We start from the raw sequence: 22,286 nt of genomic DNA, 5'->3' as shown, positions 1-22,286 counted from the left end.
ACCAGTGAAGTCAATCTGGCACTCCTGTCAGTGAGTTTGCACCATGCTGACCTCCCCAGTACTTTACCCTCCCCCTCCTGGTAAGTAACACACCTGCACAGAAGCTAGTGTTGCAGTTCCATTCCACCGGGTCAGCTGCTTCTGGTCGCACCTAAAGTGTTTGTAAACATTTTAAAATGTAAATTTATAAATGTGATGAAGACCAAACTATACATTACATGCAAAGTTAGGCCAGAGGCCCCTTTTCAATAGGAAAAGTCAATTGGGGTATGTTTTGGAATGGAGAAAAAGAGGCCAATTGCCCACTCTCCATGTGGCTTTCATGTGTTAGAAGTGGCCATTGGGCTACTAGTGTATGCTTTTGTGTATACTGTTTGGTTCCGAGACTCACTGTGACGTGTTCACTTGGTGGCAAATCTGGATTTTTGGTTGTGTTATGTGTGATGCAGCCCACTGGGTGTCACTGGTGAAAAGAGCTCATTATGCGAACAGAATAATAAAAAAATTCCTACAGATTCTGAGCCTTTACAGGATTTCAGGATGTTTACTGTTGTTTGCACTTGACAACACTGAACGCAGTACTGCATTTCAGTGCTACTTGAGACCTCGGTTACATTCCTGAGTGGAACTATCTAAAATGCTGAAGAGGAAAAAAACCAGCTTCCATTAAAATTAATTTTAGAGAAAATGTATGGGGTTCATGCTGTGGGTTCCTCTTGCCCCAGTTGCAAGATCAGATAGATTTTGCCTACTTACTGTTGAATCTCAGCCAACTAACCCCCCAGCCCCAAAATCACATCTCCCCACGGCTGATGCGCGAAAATGTCAGACAGGACCTTAGCAGCAGACGGCATGCATTCCAAACAACACCAGATGGATTTTTATATTAGCTACTATTTCATGTTCAAGGCACAGCGACCGCAATGCTTTAAAAGGAAAAAAAAAGAAAGAAGCCAGCCAGCCTCTGCACTGCTGCCACGCTTGCTTCGGCGAGATTAATTCTGCAAAATTAATTGGGACAAGATTGAAAAGGAAATTAAAATGCAGCTGAGTGAACAGGCTTTTCAAACACCTTTCCCCCTCTCTCGCTCCCCCTCCCTTGCTCTCTAACTATCCCCACCCCCACACCATCAAGCTTTATTAAGCCTCGGTTTCTTGGATGGCCATAGGTGAGTTCTGTTGTCATGCAAAATAATTTATGAAAGGAAGACACTCAGGACCAATTGGTTACACGTGAAGAAGTTGTGCTGGAGCTCCAAACCGGAGCCACTGAAGGGAGTTAAAACCAGGTCATAGTCTCATGTCAAAGGGAGGGAGGGAAATAAGTCAGACACTTTTGAACTGCATGCATGTTCCTTCACATATAGATGTTTGATATATCTTAATTTTTGGCGGTATTAATGTGGAAGGCCTTTAACAAACAAATACTTTAGGATTCGGGAATGGTATATTCTAGAAAATGTAACATTCTGGCATACATATGGTTAATAAAAAATGGATATAGAATTGCCAAGAACTGCCGTGGTGACATTACTAAATTTTTTTGAAGGGGTAGTCCCAGGTAGACTCACAGAAGTGATTACAAATATTAATCACTGCACAAATAGGGATGGGCAGATTATTCTATTTACTGTTTGTGTCAATATCCCATGTGGTCATTCATAAGCCTCTTCTGTCCAATTTCTACTTTAATATGTGAATCTCTGAAATTAAAAAAAAAACCTGTGCAGAGTTTGTATTTAAATATGTATTTTATCACAAAATGTGTATCTAAATATGCATTTGATTTATATTTTATCCTAAAATATGTATATCGGCATGTTTGTTGAGAAGTGTATTGCAAAATTTAGTGAGAAATCCAAAGAACAACTATGCTCCAAATCATGCCTTAGTCCAAGAGTTGTAAATTAGATTAGTCTGCTTAAAAATGTGGACCGAACAAAATTCTCCTCCACCTCTATTCAAGCTAAATACTGGCAATGGAATGAACATCTATGAACTGAATGGATGACTGAAAACTGGAAAACCGTTATATGTGCATAATGTCTAGTTGGATAGAACCAAGAGGTAGCAATAGTCTTGAAAACGAAGAAACTGAATTATCATCATTATTTGACATATAATGTTCTAAGTATGTAAATGTATATAACATTAATGTTAGTAAAAACCCTCTTAATTAGGATGGCCATGTGTTCTACTGTACAAAGGTCAGCCATCTATTTGAAGGGCTGTCCAGTCTAAGTCTGATTCCTCATCCCTTTTCTATTTCAAACTTAACAAGTCAACTATCTTCTAGGTTGGCATGACATTAGCTGGGACATGGTATTGGTTGTGTTGGCTGGTTCTGTTCTGAAAATAATACATAGACCTATCATAATGTGTGTCCCCAAATACAATTTGCAACACAAATTTATTTGGTAGTGAAAATCGTTTAAAATTGCGTATGTGTATTAGGGATGGTTCGTAGATATAGGGAAACTAGCAATGGGGAGCCTCTGGCCTGCGGGCTTAATTACATCCCAAGATAACATCAGATATGGAGCAGCTAAAGACACAACTGCAAAGGAACAATTGGATGCTTAAAATGCACGTCCAATGACTTCTTGGCAAGTGGAGTTTGATGATAGTGCCAATCAGCAAACTAGCACGGACAATAAGCCCCTCCAAAGTTGTCACCTGATGACCTACCCACCCACAAAGTGGCTGGTGGAGGAGGCCAGGATATGATTCACCAGTTGGATCCAATCCCCCACCACTTATGTAAACATTTTATTTCTCACTGCTTGATGAAAATGAATGTCCTGACTGATTTGAATAGAAAAGCCTGTGCGAGAATATTTAATAATTTTGTTTATTTATTTTTCATACTTAAAGCCAACTCTTTGTCCCAAGATCTCAGGGTAGGTTATAACAAGATGCAAGGTGATATGAATATTCTATCTGTGGTATGTTTTCTATGCTGGCCCATCAGACCCAGCATCTCCACTCAATACTCTCAGAAAACTGGGAGCTATGGAAAACAGTGATGGACTCTGGGGTCTCAAATTCTAGTGGCGCCTTGTGCGACACCAAAATTCAGCACCCTGCTGTCCGCTGTCCCTCACACTGCATTTCAAATCACAGTTGTGGCATCCCCAAGGCTCTGCGCCCGGTGCGACTGAACCAGTCACGCTCCAAAGTGCTTTGTAGTTCCAAAGTGCATGTCTTTTCTGTAATGCTAGAGTTCCCTGCTACATTATCATGCCAGCATCTCCCTTTAAAACATGTCAGAAAAGATTTGGTTGATTTGGTACAAAGAAACGTGTCTGAAGTTGCCATAAAACTAAAATGTAATGTGCACATTACTTCCAGGAAATTATCCTGCACAAACTTTATTGTAAGAAAAGGGAAATGTGCAAGAGCATTACCATGCTGTTGTCCATGTCCTGTTAATTGCAATGCACACAAGAGCTTCTCAAAAGAATAAGCCCTGTGGCCTAGAATCAAAGAATCATACAGTTGGAAGGGGCTCTTCAGAAGGCCAAGTTCTGGTGCCTTACCCTCCTGTACCACCAGTTCTCTGTATCTAATGTAAGACTGAGGATGCCATTTATCCTGTAGCACCAGCATGTCTGAGCATCTGATCAGCTAATCCCTACCGACCAATCTAATGCCACCAGAACCTATAAACCTAGCCACAGCCCTTAGTCCAAGCAACTCATCTCTAGTATGAAAAGACTGTTTAAGCTCCTGCTCCCTTTCCCTGATTGCTCCCTTAAATCCTGATTCTTGCCTGGTTTTGATTACACCCATGTCTCTGGATCACTTGGCCTAACACTGAACCACTGCTTAAGCCAATTTATTCATCTGCACATTTATAAATCAGCCGATGTATCCACTTGCACATTTGTGGCAAAGAAAGTACTTCACATCCCCACACTCTCCCCGCCTTCCTTCCTTTGCTCCCCTCACCCCTACATCACACCTGACCAAGCAACTCAATTACCCTTGCAATTCTTGAGTGATTACACACATGCTCAAGCTATTTTCTAGACAAACTTTGCTGTGAGGCAAGTAAACATAAAAGGATGGAAGAATTTCCAAAAGCAGCTCTCTGGGCTAGGGAGGGAGATGGCGTTGGGAGGTCAGGGTGAAGAGAAAGAAGGCGGAATGATTACTTAGATCCGTGGTTTTCACATTTTTCCAGCTTCAGGGGACCTTTCCAGATTGACTTGTCTGTCAAGAAAACCCTTTGTGTCTGCAACAGAACCTGTGTAAGTTGTCGAGGGTTTGTGTTGGGTGGGGGGAATTTAGCACACTGAAAGAGGATGGTCATGCACATTAGCAAATTCACTACTTGTCTACGTGAACTGAGAATGCACCCTTGAAGACAAGCTTCTTCCTCAGCATCACTGCTACACCTACCAATCACACCATTAATGAATTTACTGATCTGTAATCCTCATGGCAGATAAAAGAATCTCACCACACACTCCCCAACACTATACAACTTCAGTTCAGTAATGTTTATTTAAAAAGGGAAAGGTAAATGACCCCTGACTGTTAAGTCCAGTCGATACGACTCTGGGGTTGCGGCGCTCATCTTGCTTTACTGGCCGAGGGAGCCGACGTTTGTCCGCAGACAGTTTTTATGGGTCATGTGGCCAGCATGACTAAGCCGCTTCTTGCGAAACCACAGCAGCATTTAGTGACTTTCAAATAAAAAGTTGTCATGAACCTGGAGTCCAACAGCAATCCATACACAGAGCTGGAGGCTGCAGGTGCATCACCTAAAAACCCAGACCAGGTTCAGGGCCTGCTGTTGAACAGAGGACCACTGGGTCAGGGGCTGACAGACAAGCACCTAGAGAACAACCACCCATAGAACCAGGCAGAGCTTGCAGGGCCAGAGGGACCCAATGCCTCCCACAGTACCCAACTGATCCAATGGTGCAGGAAGCACAACAGGCAGGAAGCTAGGAGCATATGAGGATGGCCACAGGACTGACCCTTTAGGGACCCTAGTTCTCCACAAGGGAGTAGAGCCTGGGAGAGGCAGGTTAGGGGGAGAAGTTCAGTTTGCTTTTAGTCTCTGTATGTGTGGGTTGCTTACTCAAAGCTATTGGTACATCTGCAACTCTTGAATTGCCTTGCCCCATTTGATCTGGGACCAGACCTGGTAACACCAGCAAGGCTTCTTGCCACAGCAAAGATGTGTGCGTTCCTGTAGCCTTTCAGAGGCTGAGCCTTTCCCCCTCCTGCACTGGTGTGCACATCTACTCAGAAATTAAACTAATAGCAGCACAGCATCTCTTACGCTGCAAGATAACGTCCGCCTTAGCAAATCTAATAAAGGGGGTGATGGAATTATGTGCAAGCAGGGTATCACGCTACTGGTATCAAGAAAGTACTGAAGAAGTATCACAGAGACACTAAAATGAGGTTAGATCACAGTTTGACTGATCATGTGGAGAAAGCGAGTCTGAACCTCTCTCCCCACAGCTTTGAGATGCACCCTTTATGTTAGAGAAGTTGATTTCTTTTCCTTGGAGGGATAGAACTCATTGGCTGGAGGCTGTGGAGGTAAAGCCGTTTCTACACATACCTTGCTGAGGATGTATATCAAATCTCCTCGCTGGAATGACAGCTCATCTGGATGGCCACCAGCACAATCCCACAGACCTTGATAGTAATTCACATACTTTCTTCTGAGTCCTTGTACAGAGAGAGAGAAGAGTGTGTTAAGAACAGATTATAGTATTCAGATCAATAGCTGCAAGGCAGACTTGATTTCTCCTTTGGCAGTAATTTACGAGGAAGTTAGATTTTGGTAATTTATCCCAAAAATGCTACACCTGGGCCTTAAGTTCACTTATGTTCACCTCTAGTGGCAGTGGTTGGAGGGTGCTTGTGAGTCCCTCCAAGTTGACTGTATATATCTGTTGCAGGCAAGCTTCCTACAGCAGCAAGGACGCTTATGGATGCGTGTGCCCATCGTAGGTTCCCTAAATAAGCAAAAGGGCATTTTGGGAAATTGGGGAGATGCCTTTGCATCATGCTGACTTACTGATTCTTTTCCTATTTGATAAGGGTGGTGTGGCGTGGGGCAATGGGAAGGTTTGGCTAAGACAATGCTGCAACTCAACGTTCTTGGGCAGGCTGGCTGTCAGCATTCTCTCATACCGTAACCAAATTCTGTATCAAGATATGGTAACTGCAATTCTGCAACCAGAATAAACCTAGAGCAGTGATAAGGAACCCATGGCCCTCCAGATGTTGTGAACTCCCAACTCCCATCAGCCTCGCCAGAATGGCCAGTGGGCACAGTGATGGTTGGCACTGCAGCCCATCCACAGGTTTCGTACAGGTTTCCACATACAGTACTGTATATGTGCATTCTGAACAATTAATTCCATTTCTGCTATGCTAAGAGAGGATGGACAAGTTTTCAGGGTTATCATTGAACCCATTAGCAGGAGGAACTTGGTTTCAAAAATCAAATGTCTCGGGAAAATTAAGAGTGCATCTGATACTCAAAGGGGAGGGGGGCTGGCTCTGTAGGCAAGAATTCATCCAGCCCTCTAAGTTCCCTCTTTCCCATCAGCTGTTCAGTGGGGAGCTACACTTTCTTTACCCCTGCACAGCTGTTTTTACTCAACAGCTGACAGGTGGGCAACAGTTCAACAGGGGCAATAGGGTGAAGGGACCACAAAGGAGAGAGGCAGAGGAAGCAGAGCCTTCATTACCATTACAATGCAGGGGACAACTCCCTCTTTGTAGTTTGCTTTGTAAGGTGTGCAATTATAGCTCCTTCTAATGCAAGGAGATCTGCCTTAGGAAGTAAGAAAAACTCCAGTTGCATGATGACTCCAGTCTCCAGTTTACAGATAGGCAAAAAAATCATCCATGCATGTTGGAGATTACACACATGTAATCTTCAGGATGCAATGGCATTTTGCAGCTTGGGGCTTTGAATAAGGCAGAGTTTGTAGTTCAGCTGTGCGTTCATGTCTACCTTCTTCTCCTTGGATTGCTGAGCTCTTTTTGCACAGTTGGGAGAGATGCTTTGGTTTTTAAAAATGTCTATGGGGAAAATGGAGGATGAAACCTCAGTTACTAAGAATTACAGGGCCTTTTCAGCAGTGACTCCTACCCCACTTATCAAATTTGATTTCAAATCAGAGACACCTCATTCCTTGTTAATTTTAAACAGTGTCTTAGAAGCTTAATTTTTATCATGGCCATTGATGGCTAATTAAGATATGCAAATCATTTTTTGTCTTTTAAAGCTACCTGTGTTATTTTCCTTTTATTGTATGGTCTGTGCATTATGGATGGAAATGATAGCCGTGTGTGTGTGTGTGTGTGTGTGTGTGTGTGAGAGAGAGAGAGAGAGAGAGAGAGAGAGAGATTTTGTGTGTGTGTGTGTGCATTAAAAGTGTGTGATTGTCTGCAAGTCTGCTCCCACTCACTATTTGAATGCAGCCTTCAAGAGTTTTTCATTAGGGTGCTAATGAAAAGAAAAGGTGCCTGTCTCTGCCTAAAGGTAAAGGTACCCCTGCCCGTAGGGGCCAGTCGTGTCCAACTCTGGGGTTGTGCGCCCATCTCGCTTAAGAGGCTGGGGGCCAGCGCTGTCCGAAGACACTTCCGGGTCACGTGGCCAGTGTGACAAGCTGCATCTGGCGAGCCAGCGCAGCACACGGAAACGCCGTTTACCTTCCCGCTAGTAAGCGGTCCCTATTTATCTACTTGCACCCGGGGGTGCTTTTGAACTGCTAGGTTGGCAGGCGCTGGGACCGAGCAACGGGAGCGCACCCCGCCGCAGGGATTCGAACCGCTGACCTGACGATCGGCAAGTCCTAGGCGCTGAGGTTTTACCCACAGCGCCACCCGCGTCCCGTCTCTGCCTAAATGCATGCATTAATAGTCTGATAGTTTTTCAAGGAGGTTTCACCTTCCATTTCAGTGACAGGATTTCCACAGCTAAACTCTTGTGCTTTTGTGGCTCAGGAGCTTATGCCAGCCCCCTTCCCCAGTTGCTTTCTCTTGCTCAAAATTTAGGGTGTACCATATTCCACCAATGGAGTCCTGGCTGTGATACAGAATAGTAGGCCCTACGAGGAGGAGGGCAGAAAAGCATTATTATTTGGATGTAAGGGACATCATGATAAGAAACCCTCTAAATCTGTGTGGTCAATTTTAGATTACCTAAATTTGTTGAAATGGGTAATGGCAGAGCAGGGAGAACACAAATCTCAGCAACAGTACACGCAAAAAAATAGGTCTACTTCTTTTGTGTGAGATATTGAAAAGGGAACAGGGGGTAAGGCACAAAACAGGGAAGAGAGTAAAGGAGATCATGTAGAAAATTAAAAAATTGCTCAGGGCTCAGAGCTTCTCATCTAAAGAGAGAAGCAAGCATGGGGCTTATCACTAGGCAACCATAGATGGGAAGATTCAATAGTCAAACTAGTTTTTCTCCCTCTTGTTTTGAATTTTAATCTTTCTCCCACCCCCACCACATTTGTCTATGTCTTAGTCAGCTTCATATTATTTCAGGCAAGGAAGGAGGCTGACGTTGATTCCTGGTTCCCACTTCTTTACATAACACAGAGCTATGTAAGCAGCCTGAATAAGGAGTCTGCACATCTCTGCACCCCAAAATGCATTTAGCACTACCCCGAATCATTTGCCCTAACGTCCTCTGCAAGATGCCCTAGCATTTTCTCCAGTCTAAAGCATCATCTCTGCCTAAATCATTCCCAAGTGTGACACATCCATGCCAACGACTGCCACACCATGAATATTCCTTAAGCCCATTAAGCAAAAGTCTCCTGCAACTTTAATTAACAGCTTCCTCCTCCTTTTTAAATTGTCTTCTGTTTAGTGTGGCCATGGAATTAACAATAAATTGCCTTTTATATTAGCTCCTGTTTCCGTAAGGAGGAGGCTTTAATTACTGGTTGCAATTGCACACACAACAGCTAGTGTGGAAGCAATATGAAAGCAAACTCCCACCATCCCTAACTATACACCATATTGGCTGCGGTTGATAGTATGTGGAGTCTAACAGCATCTGGATAACCCTGCTTTAGGTAACATTCATTAGCAAGCTAGTTGAAAAGCACCGTCCACAGAAACTCCTTCACAAGTTAAAAAGAGAGAGCTGCTAAATAGCTAAGATCTGTATATTAAGAAAGCCATTGTTAAGGAAACATTTGGTACAAAAAGAAATAAAATGATTATAATAATTTACTTATATAGTGCTCCTCCCTTCACTTAATAGTGATTTAATAAAGGTAAAGGTACCCCTGCCCATACGGGCCAGTCTTGACAGACTCTGGGGTTGTGCGCCCATCTCACTTAAGAGGCCAGGGGCCAGCGCTGTCCGGAGACACTTCCGGGTCACGTGGCCAGCGTGACATCGCTGCTCTGGCGAGCCAGAGCCGCACACGGAAACGCCGTTTACCTTCCCGCTGGTAAGCGGTCCCTATTTATCTACTTGCACCCGGAGGTGCTTTCGAACTGCTAGGTTGGCAGGCGCTGGGACCGAGCAGCGGGAGCGCACCCCGCCGCAGGGATTCGAACCGCCAACCTTTCAATCAGCAAGTCCTAGGCGCTGAGGCTTTAACCCACAGCGCCACCTGCGTCCCTAATAGTGATTTACATGTATATAATAAAGTAACAATAAAAGCATATTAGTTAGAAATCATTAAAATCATTTTTAAAATGGATGGAGGGGAGTGTGTGTGTGTGTGTGTGTGTGTGTGTGTGTGTAACCAAGCATTTTTAGCTGAATTCAATAGTGCAGGTTTTATTTTAAGGAAGAGCTGAGCTCCAAGAACTGTTTTCAGTGCCAGCATTCAGCTATGAAAAATATAAAGCAATCATACAGAGCATCCACGACTGAGCATGTGAAGAGTGAATCTGTTCTTTTATGGAGGAAACCACAGCCAATCTTCATCACACATCTCAGCTAAAGGGTCAGAATTTCTTGCTCACATGCCATAGCTTCTAATAGCTTCTGGGGGATGTGAACCCCAGTATTTCCTTTGGAAATACGGTAAGTGATGCAATAATGCTTCTTCCAAGATGCTTCTAAAATGTTGGAGATGGGAATACCATCTTAGTGGCCTTGACAAAATACATTTTACTAGAACACTGCTGTTTCCTGAGCTGCAGACAAAAAGACAACACCCAGAACTGCAGGAAGCTCAAAGCAGCTCTGCCTAAGTGCTTCTTTCCTGAACTGGGTCCATACATTCCAACAGAGAGAGAAGCAAGTGGGCTGGTGGGTAGGTGGGACAGGACTGATCCAGGAAACAGGTTGTCTGCTCAGATCCTGCATGGCTTCAATTCTTTAGGAAAAAGCAAGGGTGGGAATGAAGGTGCTTGAGCACTCTGGAAGAGCAGGCTGCCTATGGTGGCTGGGCGTAATGATTGAGAAGGCAAACTTTCCAGTCTACAGAACTTCCCTGCTCTCCTTTCCTCTTGGCGCTGGTAACTGTGACTCTCCTTTCACCCTGCCTTTGTTTTGTTACTGGGTCTGTATCCATCTCCTCCTTCGTTTTTTCCGTAAGCTTTTCCTCTTTTGCTTTTCTCACTCCTGACAATTCTCTTTCCCCTCCGCCCATCTGTTGCCTAAGTTTTACGAGCCTGGCTCCTTCTCAAAGACTTTTTGGTACCTGTTTCCTGAACAAGGAGGGGTGAGGGAAGTAGGAATATTCAAAGCATTTGCACTTGGGGGGGAAACAACAGCCAAGAACTAGATGCTAAATTAGGCAGCCTGATAGAAGTAAACATCCTTGATATGCCAATCTTAACCCACTATAGATTTAAGGTTGGAGGAGTGGTGCGCAGTATGCCTCTTTCATCTTTTGTATTTAAATTTTACACTATGAAGGGCCTATTTCCTATCTTGGGATTAAGAAATTCTACATCTGTTCAATTTGCTTAATTTGGACTGATGGCCAGGGAAAGGTGTGTTTCCCCCTCACCATCAGGTTATCTGCTTTGATTTGAAGGGATGGTGAAGCATAAATTTTAGACTGCTTGATGAAGATCAGTATAAAGAGTACAATTCCCACAACTGCATTCCCCTGGAAGGCGTGGATGTGTCCCATTGGACTTGCCTTCTCTGAGATTCCTTTAGATTCTTTTCCTGCAAGGACTCCACTCCAGCAGAGCTACAAGACAGGAGTGTCAACTGATGCATGTGGTGTGACACACACATACACAATTAATGATCCAGGTTTTAATTGATTGATTAAATGTCAGCATGTCTATATGTTGTCCCCAAACACAGGTGCACTATTAAGGATGCTAGGGGAAGAGTGTATACTAAGTGTATATTAAGGATGTTAGGGGAAGAGAATTTACACTTTAGCTAACAAACTTAGTTGGTCTCTAAGGTGCTACTGGACATTTTTTTATTTATTTCGACTGTGTCAGACCAACACAGCTACCTACCTGAATCTAACAAAGGCTAGTAATTGTTAGAAATAAATGGCACTCTAAATGTTTCTCTCTTTTTTTAGATTTGAGAGAAAGATACGGTGCCTAGCTGAGTAACACATTGTAGCCTCCCAAACCCCTAGAAAATTAACAAGCTCAAAGGCCACCAGTATTGAATATGATTCATGTTTGAAAGTTGTACTGTATCTATGGCAATTTCAGTCAAGCACTGTCAGCTTGGGTTGCCTGTGGTTCTTACTGCAAGGAAGAAAGTAAAAGAAGGCTGACTCAGGGCCGTTTTATATATAATGTGGCAGCAGACCCAGGTTTGTTATCAGGTATACAATTGACAAGGAGCTTCAGCCAAATTTTGTGTGTGGACCTGTATAATATATGTGTGTCCAAACATGGTTTTGTTTCTTTAGTGTACACCTTGCAATTATGGTGGTGATGATGACGATGATGTAATGCATGCTGATTTGAAAGCAGTTCCAAACTGATATTTTATCTTTTACCTGTCTTCTCCATGCTTCCAGCATCTTCTCTGCCATCTGAAGTGGACAAACCAAGTTCATCATCTACAATGAGATAAGAAGTGAAGTAAATCTAGCTGTTTCTGCCAGAAAACTTTTTGCAAATTTTGCAAAATTATACTCTAATATGGATTTTAGAGCCAAGAAAGCTTTAAAAATAACCACAAAACAAATATAAACATCTGTGACTGCCCATCACTATTTGCACTATTTGCATGTTTCTTAAAAAAACAATGGAACAAAGCACTTGGTATCTGACTTATGTGCTCCAGAGCACCAGGGCATAATTTGTGCCATGACTCTGCCTTGGCATCTAGTTCTACAAAAAAAGGGGCAAGATTAGGATAGCAAAATTCTACCTAGTGCTACATCTTTTCCTTTTCTTTTGCTATCAGAACGTCCATCACTGCTGCATTTTTTATCCTCAAGAACTTCTTAAGTATGTTGCCATCCATTTGCAGAGAGACTCTTTCCATTTTATCAATAAAATATAAAATAAAATAAAATATTTAAAACTCTGCTGCCATAGCAGTGATGGTACAAGGCAGCAACAGAATATAGGGTTGGCCCTACCATTAAGCAGTCAGGTCACATGATGCTTATGAGGTGTTGAAAGGCAGAATTGTGTGGGCCACATGACATGCCCCACATCCCCTAAACTAGCCTGCTGCCCTCAGGTACAGTAGAGCAGTGGCGTAGCGTGGGGGGTGCCAGGGGTGCCGGCCGCACCGGGCGCAACATCTGGGGGGGCGCGAGTCCAGAGGGAAGGGACAAGTTCCTTCCTCCGCTGGGCTCCCCGCCACCACCGCCAGCCTTGCGCCCTAGCGTGCGCGCACCCCCCGCCGCTGCCGCCGCCGCGCTCCACTCACTGCTCGCAGGAGGAGCAGCCGCTGCAGCAGCGCCGTCACCACCACCAACGCCTGGCCGGGCACGGGCAGCCTCCGCACCCCGCCGACATCCCCTCGGCCCAGCCACAGGCGGCGGCTGCTTCTGCCGACTGGGAGGGAGGAGAGCTCCGAGGGGCCTCGCCACGCCCTGCTCTCCCCAAAACCCTCCGAGAGGAAGCCGGCGGGCGGGCGAGAGTCTCCCGGCGGAAGGGGGCGCCGCTGGCTCCGGCTCTCAGCGCAAGTCTCAGCCGCGGGGGGGGGGGGGGGTCGGGCGAGGACAGAGCGCGGCTGGAAGCCCCCGGACCAGGCCGGGGGGAGGAGAGGCGCTCGCCAAGCCCGGATCTGGAGCGCCTCGGAGCGCGGGCTCCACCTACAGCTCAAGGAGAGGAGGGGGCGGGGAGGCGCCCGAGGGGAGGGGGCTTCGGCTGCCTCGGCCCGCGGGGCTCCGCAAATAATAAATTTAATAAATTCCTGCTGAGCCTTAAGGGGGGGGGGGTCCTTGGCTCCTTCGCTTGTCCCCAGCCCCAGTGGCGTAGCGTGGGGGGTGCAGGGGGGGCGGCCGCAACATCTGGGGGGGCGCTCGCACTCGAGTGCTAAAATCCAGGGGTTAGGGGGCGCAAATTACTTGCCTTGCCCCGGGTGCTGACAACCCACGCTACGCCACTGCAGTAGAGGGTGCTCTCCCACTGCCATTGTCAAGGTAAAATTCGATTGACACAAAGTCTGTCAGCTTCTGTACACAGAATGGGAGTGGATACAACTCTGTTCTTTCCTCTGGGCAGCAAAATGTCTTTGAATGGGCCTGCAGAGGTATTTTATGTGGACAGCATCAGGGGACAAAACACAACCTGATTATGGCTTTAAAGCCACATGCTCCTTATGTGATGAGGTACAGAAATTCAGACCTGGAACCTGAAGAGACTAAGAGGATTCTGCTCAGATCATAACCAATCCCGTAAATACAACCTTAGTAAGCCTATGATGGTACACACAGAGGAGCCTAGAAACAGCGGGTAAAGTTTTCAACCATTCCCGCCCCTCCGCCCCCCCCCCATTCAAACAACACTTGTAAAGCTACCAGATTGAATGGTTTGCCTCAGTTCCAGGCATGTGGCTAAAATTATTTGCTGCTCTTTTTAGAAAGTGGTACCTGTCTCCCTCCCTCCATGCTCTACAGAGCTAACAGCAGTTTCAGCGTAAAGGAATTTGAATCAGGGAAATGGGATGGGAGGATGTGGTTAAACCAATCCTCCTGCAGTGCTAGTTCCCTCAACTTCAAAGCAACAGTGTGAGGCTGCTAATTAGTAACTCCCCCCCCCCCAGTCCACCACAGACCTCCTGCATCATGTCTAGTTTAGCCCTCACACAGATGGCTATGTGACTCTCACTGCCTTCCCCACTTCTGAGAGATGTTTTATAATGCAAAATTCTTATATGGGAAGAATTCTCATGTAGGCATTACCACGCACCCTCTGTAGATGGCAACATCTAGCAAATACACATACAGTGGTACCTCAGGTTAAGTACTTAATTTGTTCCAGAGGTCCGTTCTTAACCTGAAACTGTTCTTAACCTGAAGCACCACTTTAGCTAATGGGGCCTCCTGTTGCTGCCGTGCCGCCGGAGCACGATTTCTGTTCTCATCCTGAAGCAAAGTTCTTAACCTGAAGCATTATTTCTGGGTTAGTGGAGTCTGTAACCTGAAGCGTGTGTAACCCGAGGTACCACTGTAAATGTATTTTCCAACTGAAGAGACATTGTGGTCAGCAATACGCCCCATGTTTGTTCATTATCTACAAGCAGCAATAAACCCAAGTGTGAGATCACTATACAGAATACACCAGTTGCAGCCTTGTTTTCCTGTTTTAGGAGTTTTGCAACATTTGAAGTGGTCCTAAAGCCGGCATGGGACATGCATCCTTCCTGTTTACTACCACAGCCCACTGGCTGCTTATTTATGACTAGGGCTACATGCTAAAAAGTCATCTATGATGACTTCATAGAATTAAAGCAGGGCAATGGTTAATAAACTGACTTGTGAAAAGGTTGAGTCCTTGGCTCAAATCGTTCTTCTGCTATGAGCTTAATAGAGACTATGACAGACAATAATCTCTAAGAAAGTTCACTTCTCATGGTGTGTGAACACATTTATTTTGCCCCACAGTTATCCCTGGTCAAACAGGTTATGTGTGGTTTTGAAATAATGAAATAATGCAAACCCCTGAAAAGCCTCTTCTGATCTCTTTTCAACTATCTCACTAAACTGTTTCTAACCTTGGCTGGCTTACAGCTATAACAGAAGTAACATCTTAGGTGTGGTGCTGGTAGTTTGAGCGTAGATTCACTGCATTGGAAATCACAAGTATCTTCTGCCCTAAAGCAAGTTTTGGAGAAAACAGCTCTCCTATCTCACTCCTACCAAAGCCACATATTAACATACATTATATTAATGCCAACACTACATACAAATATTAAGAGTGAAGCGACCCAATGGTCTAATTCAGGTGTCACTACTGCCAAAACTCACTTCTGCATACTCAAGTTCCCCATTTGACTGTGACATTGTCTGCATTTGTACTTGGCTTGGCGTGGTTAAGAACCCATTTAAGTGCCATACTTCCTGATCACATGACCACCTGGCTATTTATTGGGCAGTTTGGGCAAGCCACATGGGAAGCTGATTTCAGATGTTTCCACAGCCACGTGGAACCCTGACCATACAGAATAAAATTTCAGTGGCAGCATGTCAGTACAGCAACGTTAGAAACAGCACTCATCCCTATGCTGTTCGGGAACAACAACCTACATGCGAAAGCTTAACATATAGAACAGGAAAATGGGTTATCACCTGCTAGCAGAGGGAGGTAGTATTTTAAAATATGCCCCATAAACCTATCAATTGTTATTTAAGGCAGTAATAGCAATCACTTGTTATAGCGTCATAAATTTACATGGCACTTTATAAGCATAACACAAGCGGGAAAGCTTCCTTAGCTTTGACAAGTATCTCCGGTCTCACTAAAGAGAAGACAATGAATGAAACACACTGTCAGGAGATGATGGAGGCCATGGGAAGAGGAAAAGGGAGGAGGGCTGAATGCGTGTGGATGCGGAAGGACGGACTTAGCACAAGGGGGGAATGCATTCCAGAAGGCAGTATGGGTTAAGAGACTAACAGGAAAACAGAGGCCAAACACAGATCATTTGCCGTGATAACTTAACACAGGATGAATTTAACCACTTGGTAAGCTGGTTGTCTGTATCATCCCACCAAGGACAGTAAGCAGAATTATCATACTGCCTCTTTCCTAGATTGCTGATCAAGTGCAGATGTGTGGCAAAAAAATTTCCCCATCACATGGGAAGACAAGCTGGTATTTTATCACTTAGCAAATAGACATCTGTATTCACAAGATAAAAGCTGTGTTGGCATGAAGAAATGGTTCTTCCCCAGCAGTAACTGAAGGTGTGTATGTTACTGTGCACAAACATTATTCTGCTTTACTTGTGTGATGCCCAACATTAAGGTATCACTTTCATGAGCTACTTAAGACCAAGAGCAACTCCATTCAGTCCCATCAAAATGTCACCAGCCTGTGTTTGAAGTCTCAAGGCCTGGAAGCCTGCTTCTAAAAATGAAAACTGAAACACTTGGGAGGCCAAATTCTGGTTCTCATTTATTTCTTTGTTTAACATAAGGAAATTTAAACCCGGAAGACAATTCTGGTTCTGGTATGAAATCCAGCACCTCTGGGGCACAGAGCTCTAGTTTTCAGTAAACAAAACAAGATATCTGACAGAAGGTCAGATGCAAAGCTGGTCAGACTCAGAAACAGATCTTTTGCTAATATCATAGAATTAGTGCAAAGTGTGCTGGACAACCTGCCATGCTGCACTTTCTGGAAGCCAAAGCTTCTCCCCACCACCACTTTGTCTAGGGCACAGCTGTCTCTTACTCTCCATTCAAATCAATGCAAACCTGGTCAGTTCATCCCTCTGTGAATTTAGAATTGGATCTGAAGTTGGAGGGTCACAGAAACAGCTCTCCCTGCCCTGTTCCACCCCCACCGTTAGATGGGAAAGTGGCACCAAAGATCTTTTCTAAATAAATCAGGCTTGATTGTAAAACTCAGGCCAATGACGAGACACAACCTCATTAGCATTGATTTTAAAATAAATTATTGAGAGTGCCTTTCCCACCCACCCCACCCCCACCCCCACCCCTTGCCTGCTCTGTGGATCTGTGAAGGAGAACCGTAAATGTTAACTTATTACAATGACTTAAAAAAAATGTGCACACACAGAAAAGTAGACAAAAAAACCTAACAATAATTGAACAATCAAAGCTTGATTAATATCCTTCCAGGCAATGCTATGATGTGATAAAGAGAGTAAATGGAAAATACAGGGTTGCTCATCCTTCGCTGAACAGTGGAAGGGTTAGGCCAGTTTTTTCAGGCTTCGTGCTGACCAAACTAAAAGAGTGCTGCTGCCAGCCCTCAACCATCTCTTGAACCTGGCAGACCTTTTCCTACTTGTGGCAGAGCCAGCAGGAATCACCTCTAAAATGGCACAGGCCACGCATATTACATTCAAGCTTGCTCTGGTAGATCTAAGCCAAGGGACATCATTTAGAGAATGTTTCGGACCTCACATGATTGTTCTTCAGGAGCACCCATATCTACAATCAGCACACTGAGTGACTACAATACAAAAAATACAGTGGTACCTCTGGATGTGAACGGGATCCGTTCTGGAGCCTCATTCGCATCCAGAAGCGAACGCAACCCACGTCCACGCGGGTGGCAATTCGCCACTTCTGCGCATGACGTCATTTTGACCATCTGCGCATGTGCGAGCGGCGAAACCCGGAAGTAACATGCTCCGTTACTTCCAGGTTGCCGCAGTGCACAACCCGAAAATACTTACCCCGAAGCTACTTCAACCTAAGGTATGACTGTAGTTTGTTTTAAAAACAATACCACCAAACGCCAACTGCTTCTCTGCAGTTTCTAAATATATCAAGAATTCCTCCCGCTGCATTCTTCTTTTGAGTTTCTCAATATTGTTCATTTATTTGCTAGGTCTGCATCATGATCATCCTCTAAGGAGCCCTTGGCAGTACATAGAGGGGTTTCTGGGAGGCCTCCCATCTAGGCAACTGACCAAGTATAGATGAGAACTTCATCAGAACTATTAAGCAATTCTTTTAACACAGCTTTCCTCAACCTGGTGCCCTCTATATGTTTTGAACTTCAACTCCCATCAGCCCCAGCCAGAACCATGTCAAAATGAATCCACATATGACCAACCCTTGTGGCTTTACCATTTGATTTACAGACACTACAAAAATCCAAACGTTGGTTGTGAAAACAACCAAAGCAATAAACAGCAAAACAGGGAGGAAGAGAGCAAACAATATGTTAGATGGATTCACATGGTTGGGAATTGAGCAGCAGCCTCTAAAAGCTTATTGTGGGCAATAACTGGCTCTTGGTTTGAGGGGGTTCTCTGGTGCCCCCTCCCCATTGGTGGATCCTCTGGTTCATCCCTACCTATCTGTTTCCATGTTTATTGGCTCTTCTCTGATGTACCCTGAAGTATGCCACTGTAATTGCCCACAATGCTCTGGAGTGATGTAGTGTCACTTCAGAATGCTATGAGCAAATATAATGGCAGATACAGTCTTTATTGAAAGATTGATGGGAAACGGGCCTAGGACAATGGCTGCATTGGAAGCGTGCCATTAGCAGCTCCCAAAGATGCCAGTTGTTGGTCCTAGGCCTGGTTGTGGGAAACCTGCAGGGCTAGGTTGGGTATCAGGAGCCAGAGTCACGAGCAGGTCAGCAATAAAAAATAACAGTGTCAGTGAAGTTAACTCTTTATTCAAAGAAACCAAAACAGCACATGCCTAATGGTCACAGCAACTCTTCTCAGTAGGTTTTGCCCCAATGAGGCAGTTCTGAGGACTAAAGGTCCCCGCCTTCCCACCACTCTCTAAGGCTCCTACCCCAGTTCCTTCTTTAGAAGCCTAAAGCTCTGCCATCTTGCCTCTCTTTGCTCTGCCCTCTTAATTTTTCTCTGTGTTCTGGGAGACCATGGTGAGAGGAGCTGGTCACAGCAGGAAGGGAAAACTCCCTGGATTCTTACACAGCCTGCCCCATCTTTGTCTCCTGGCCCCACCTCCTCTCTTGCCTCTGAGTCTGAACCACTCTCTGCTACCGCCTCTTCCTGCTCACTAAACCCTGTTGCCTCTTCAGCTTCCAACGCCTCCTCCTCTCACTCTGCTCCTACTTCTCCCTCTGACCACTCATCATTGCCCCACCACCAATCCCCTGGCTCTGAGCCTTCTTTCCTGGGGGGTTCTCCTGGGGATTTGCTAGCTGGTGCCTCTGACCACTCCTCTGCATCCAGCCAGTCAATGACTTCGGGGTATTGAACAACCAGACACAAATTCAGTACTGGAATCCTCCCTTCCAGGGTCCCTGAGGACAGTTATCCAACACAGAAGAACAGCAGGCATTGTGTTCTATCAACCAAGCAAGGGCAAAAGGCTGTAGCCCTTAGACTAACTACCAATTGCTGGGCCCATGGTGAACATCCCTTATGTTTTCTTTGCCTGAAGAGGGTCCAAGATCTGAGCACACATAGACCTTCAAAGGTGGTGCTTACTTCATCTTTTATTTTTTACACTCTGGTCATTTTCACAAGAGAGTCTCAGGAAAAGGCACTTGAATTTCCCATGACTATAAAACGTAATGGAAAAACTTGGTGAATCTAGAGGCTTCATACAACCAGTAGCAGGGTCGAAGTTCCACAGATAGTATCAAAGAGATCACTAGGTTATGTCAGGTTATGAGGTTCCAGGTTTAAGTTTTAGAATCCTTAACATGTTAGAAAACACTGCCCATCAAATTCCTTGTCTCCTTGAACAAGGTTAGTGAGCATTTGGCCCTCCCTTGCCAACAGCTCAAATTGCTCAGCAAAGCTGTTTAGCTGAGTGAACCCCAGACATTCCCCCAAGGAGATTCTTCTGTCTCGCCTTCTCTCTGCTTTACTGGAAACTCCACTCTTCTTTTCATCTCAGGCTGCTTTGCAAACTGCATTAGCAGAGCTTTCTTAATGGGTTCAGGGCAGTTTGCTGGGTCTAAGTCCTTGGCCCCAAACAGAGCCAAATTTCACCAGAAACGTCTCCTCAACTGCCTCCATGTATTCTCTGCATCGTTTTGAAATCCAAGAAGGTAAAGAAAAGGAAGTGTGACACCAAAAAGAACTTGGAAAATTATCCAAGAGTTTTCTAGTCCAACCTGTCTTCCCAGAAGAAGTATGCAGGACTTAATTTCAGCTGGACTTCCCCAGATCTAGCTCGAGAAACTCTTTTTCATGCAAAAGGGCTCAGCTGTTGGATGTGATGCATAGTAAGAAATGCCTAGCTTAGCACATGTACCAAGTACCTTTACCTTAGCATTGTGAACCACCACAAATGGCCACCAAACACCTGAGGTGAGAGCTAAAATTTCTGGACTAAAGACTGCAATTTTGAGAAAAGCCAGAGGCCAAGCTCCAGGCTAAGTGTTGAAGAACCCTGATTCAAATGAGCCCTAGTGATGCATAACTTGATAATAATGATATTTATGAGCAATGGGCTGTTTCACAGATGAGAAGTCATCATTCAAAGACTGCAACACCGAAGCAACAGTTTTCATAGGTGAATGCACCAACAAATAATATACACTATAGCCAGAACCTCCATGTTGCCATAAATACAGTGCTTTTCAATCATTTCTATTGCTACAATCAGCTGCAAGGCATCAAGAGATGAGCACACCAAACCACCAGACACCAAGCCATGGGTGTAGTCTATGTCTGAGCCATCCCTACTTAGGGTATGCATCCACCAATGTAGTCACTGTATGCTGTTCTGGGAAGAGACAATGCTCAATGGCAGGGTGCATGTTTTGCATGCAGAAGGTTCCCAGATTCACTTGCCAGCATCTGTAGAAGGCAGCTGCCCACTCTGGCAGAGAACAGCCCTCCAGGAGTTAAGACAGAGACTCTTTCATCTGTGTCAGGGAACTGACATCAGAGCGAAAAGCGGAGGCAGGGCTCCAGAGCAATGCCGGAGAGGGAACCAGTCAGGGGGAAGGAATTCAGTGTGACACCAATAGAGAGGAGATGGAGGAATCGGTGTCAGGGCTCCAAGACCCTTCAACCGAAAACAGCGGAGAGAGCGCTGGCACGCCCTTGCCATCCCCTTACTTGCGCAGACGCGTTCCGCGCAGAGAACATAGGCGGAGACTTGGGGTCAAGCAGCTTTTATGCTGGAAGAGATTCAAGAAACGCCCACTGGCAGATTCTGCAAGTGACTAACAGGTCATGGAGGGCGAGCTCTAACCCTAAACATGTTTGAGCAAACCATCTAATTGGAGTGGAGGCAGTTTACGCACGAGTAACCACACTATACCATTACAATCTGCTACCTGATCTTTTCTACCTGGATATGCTTTTTATGCAAAGACTTCCAGGGATTTTACCTGGAACCTTCTGCATACAAAGTATGTGTGCTAGGATCCTCCCACAAGGAAGGATAAGGAGGTAAGATTCTTCTTCTTTGCTAAACTATACACTGAGCAGGTTGTCCTGTACAATGCAGGGGTGCAAGTTTTAAGTTGCCTCAGTCAGGGCTTTGGCTGCAGGCTGAAAGAGTGGGATCTAAGGCAGACAACTTGAAGGATTGCAGTTGAAACATTAATATCATAATTAAATGCCAGGCTTTCCCAGTTGCACAGTGCCCCTAAAAGCTTTTGATGGATGGAAGCTTTCAGGAAAGAAGCCATTCACGTTTTAACTCAGGAAGGTGCTGCCAGCAAACTGCTCACTGGTCCGGCTTCCACACTAAGGCTGAAAAACAGACTCAATATGCCCTCCAACCTGACTTCCTTCACTCTTGCCCACCCATAATATGTGCGTGTGCATATCACAGAGGACTGTTCCTGTGTAAGGTACCAGTTTAAGGCTGCAAAACAAGCATGCACTGCATTTAATTATAGTATTGGTGCTGCAATCATGCCACTTGTTTAACTTGTATTCCACAAGTTCAGCCTATTGCCCAAGCATCTGTTAAAAATCTGTTTAAAAAATCCACCTCTACATTGTACTGGGTGACCTGCTCAGAGAGGAATGGAGTCCAGATATAAACCCCTATTTGCTAAAGACAGATCCATACTTAGACTACAAGCAAACACCAGAAGACTGTATGGCATAGAAGTTTATTTGATAATAAATGTCCAAGTTCTTAAGGTCCACAGGGCTCTTTTTCGATATTTTACAACAACAGTCCAAACCATGGGTTGGGAATCACTGGCCATGGAACAAATTATACTTCCCAGGTCTCCTAATTTGACATGAGATGTCATTTCCCACTGGCCACACA

General features: G+C 45.0%; 1 protein-coding gene across 12 annotated transcripts in view; it reads right to left on the bottom strand.

Moving 5' to 3' along the window:
- Positions 1-22,286, bottom strand: part of SKAP1 (src kinase associated phosphoprotein 1) — a 350,548-nt gene that overhangs the window by 68,311 nt on the left and 259,951 nt on the right. For all 12 annotated transcript variants that reach the window (XM_079949862.1, XM_079949868.1, XM_079949869.1 and 9 more), the window contains 2 exons: positions 11,949-12,011; positions 5,585-5,694 (listed from right to left, as the gene is read on the bottom strand). In XM_079949862.1, the coding sequence (XP_079805988.1) occupies positions 5,585-5,694; positions 11,949-12,011 (173 nt within the window). The remainder of the gene's footprint in view (positions 1-5,584; positions 5,695-11,948; positions 12,012-22,286) is intronic.

Source organism: Podarcis cretensis (assembly GCF_951804945.1).
Source record: "Podarcis cretensis genome assembly, chromosome: 13".
Classification (NCBI taxonomy): Eukaryota; Metazoa; Chordata; class Lepidosauria; order Squamata; family Lacertidae; genus Podarcis; species Podarcis cretensis.
This window is presented reverse-complemented; position numbering and strand designations above follow the sequence as displayed.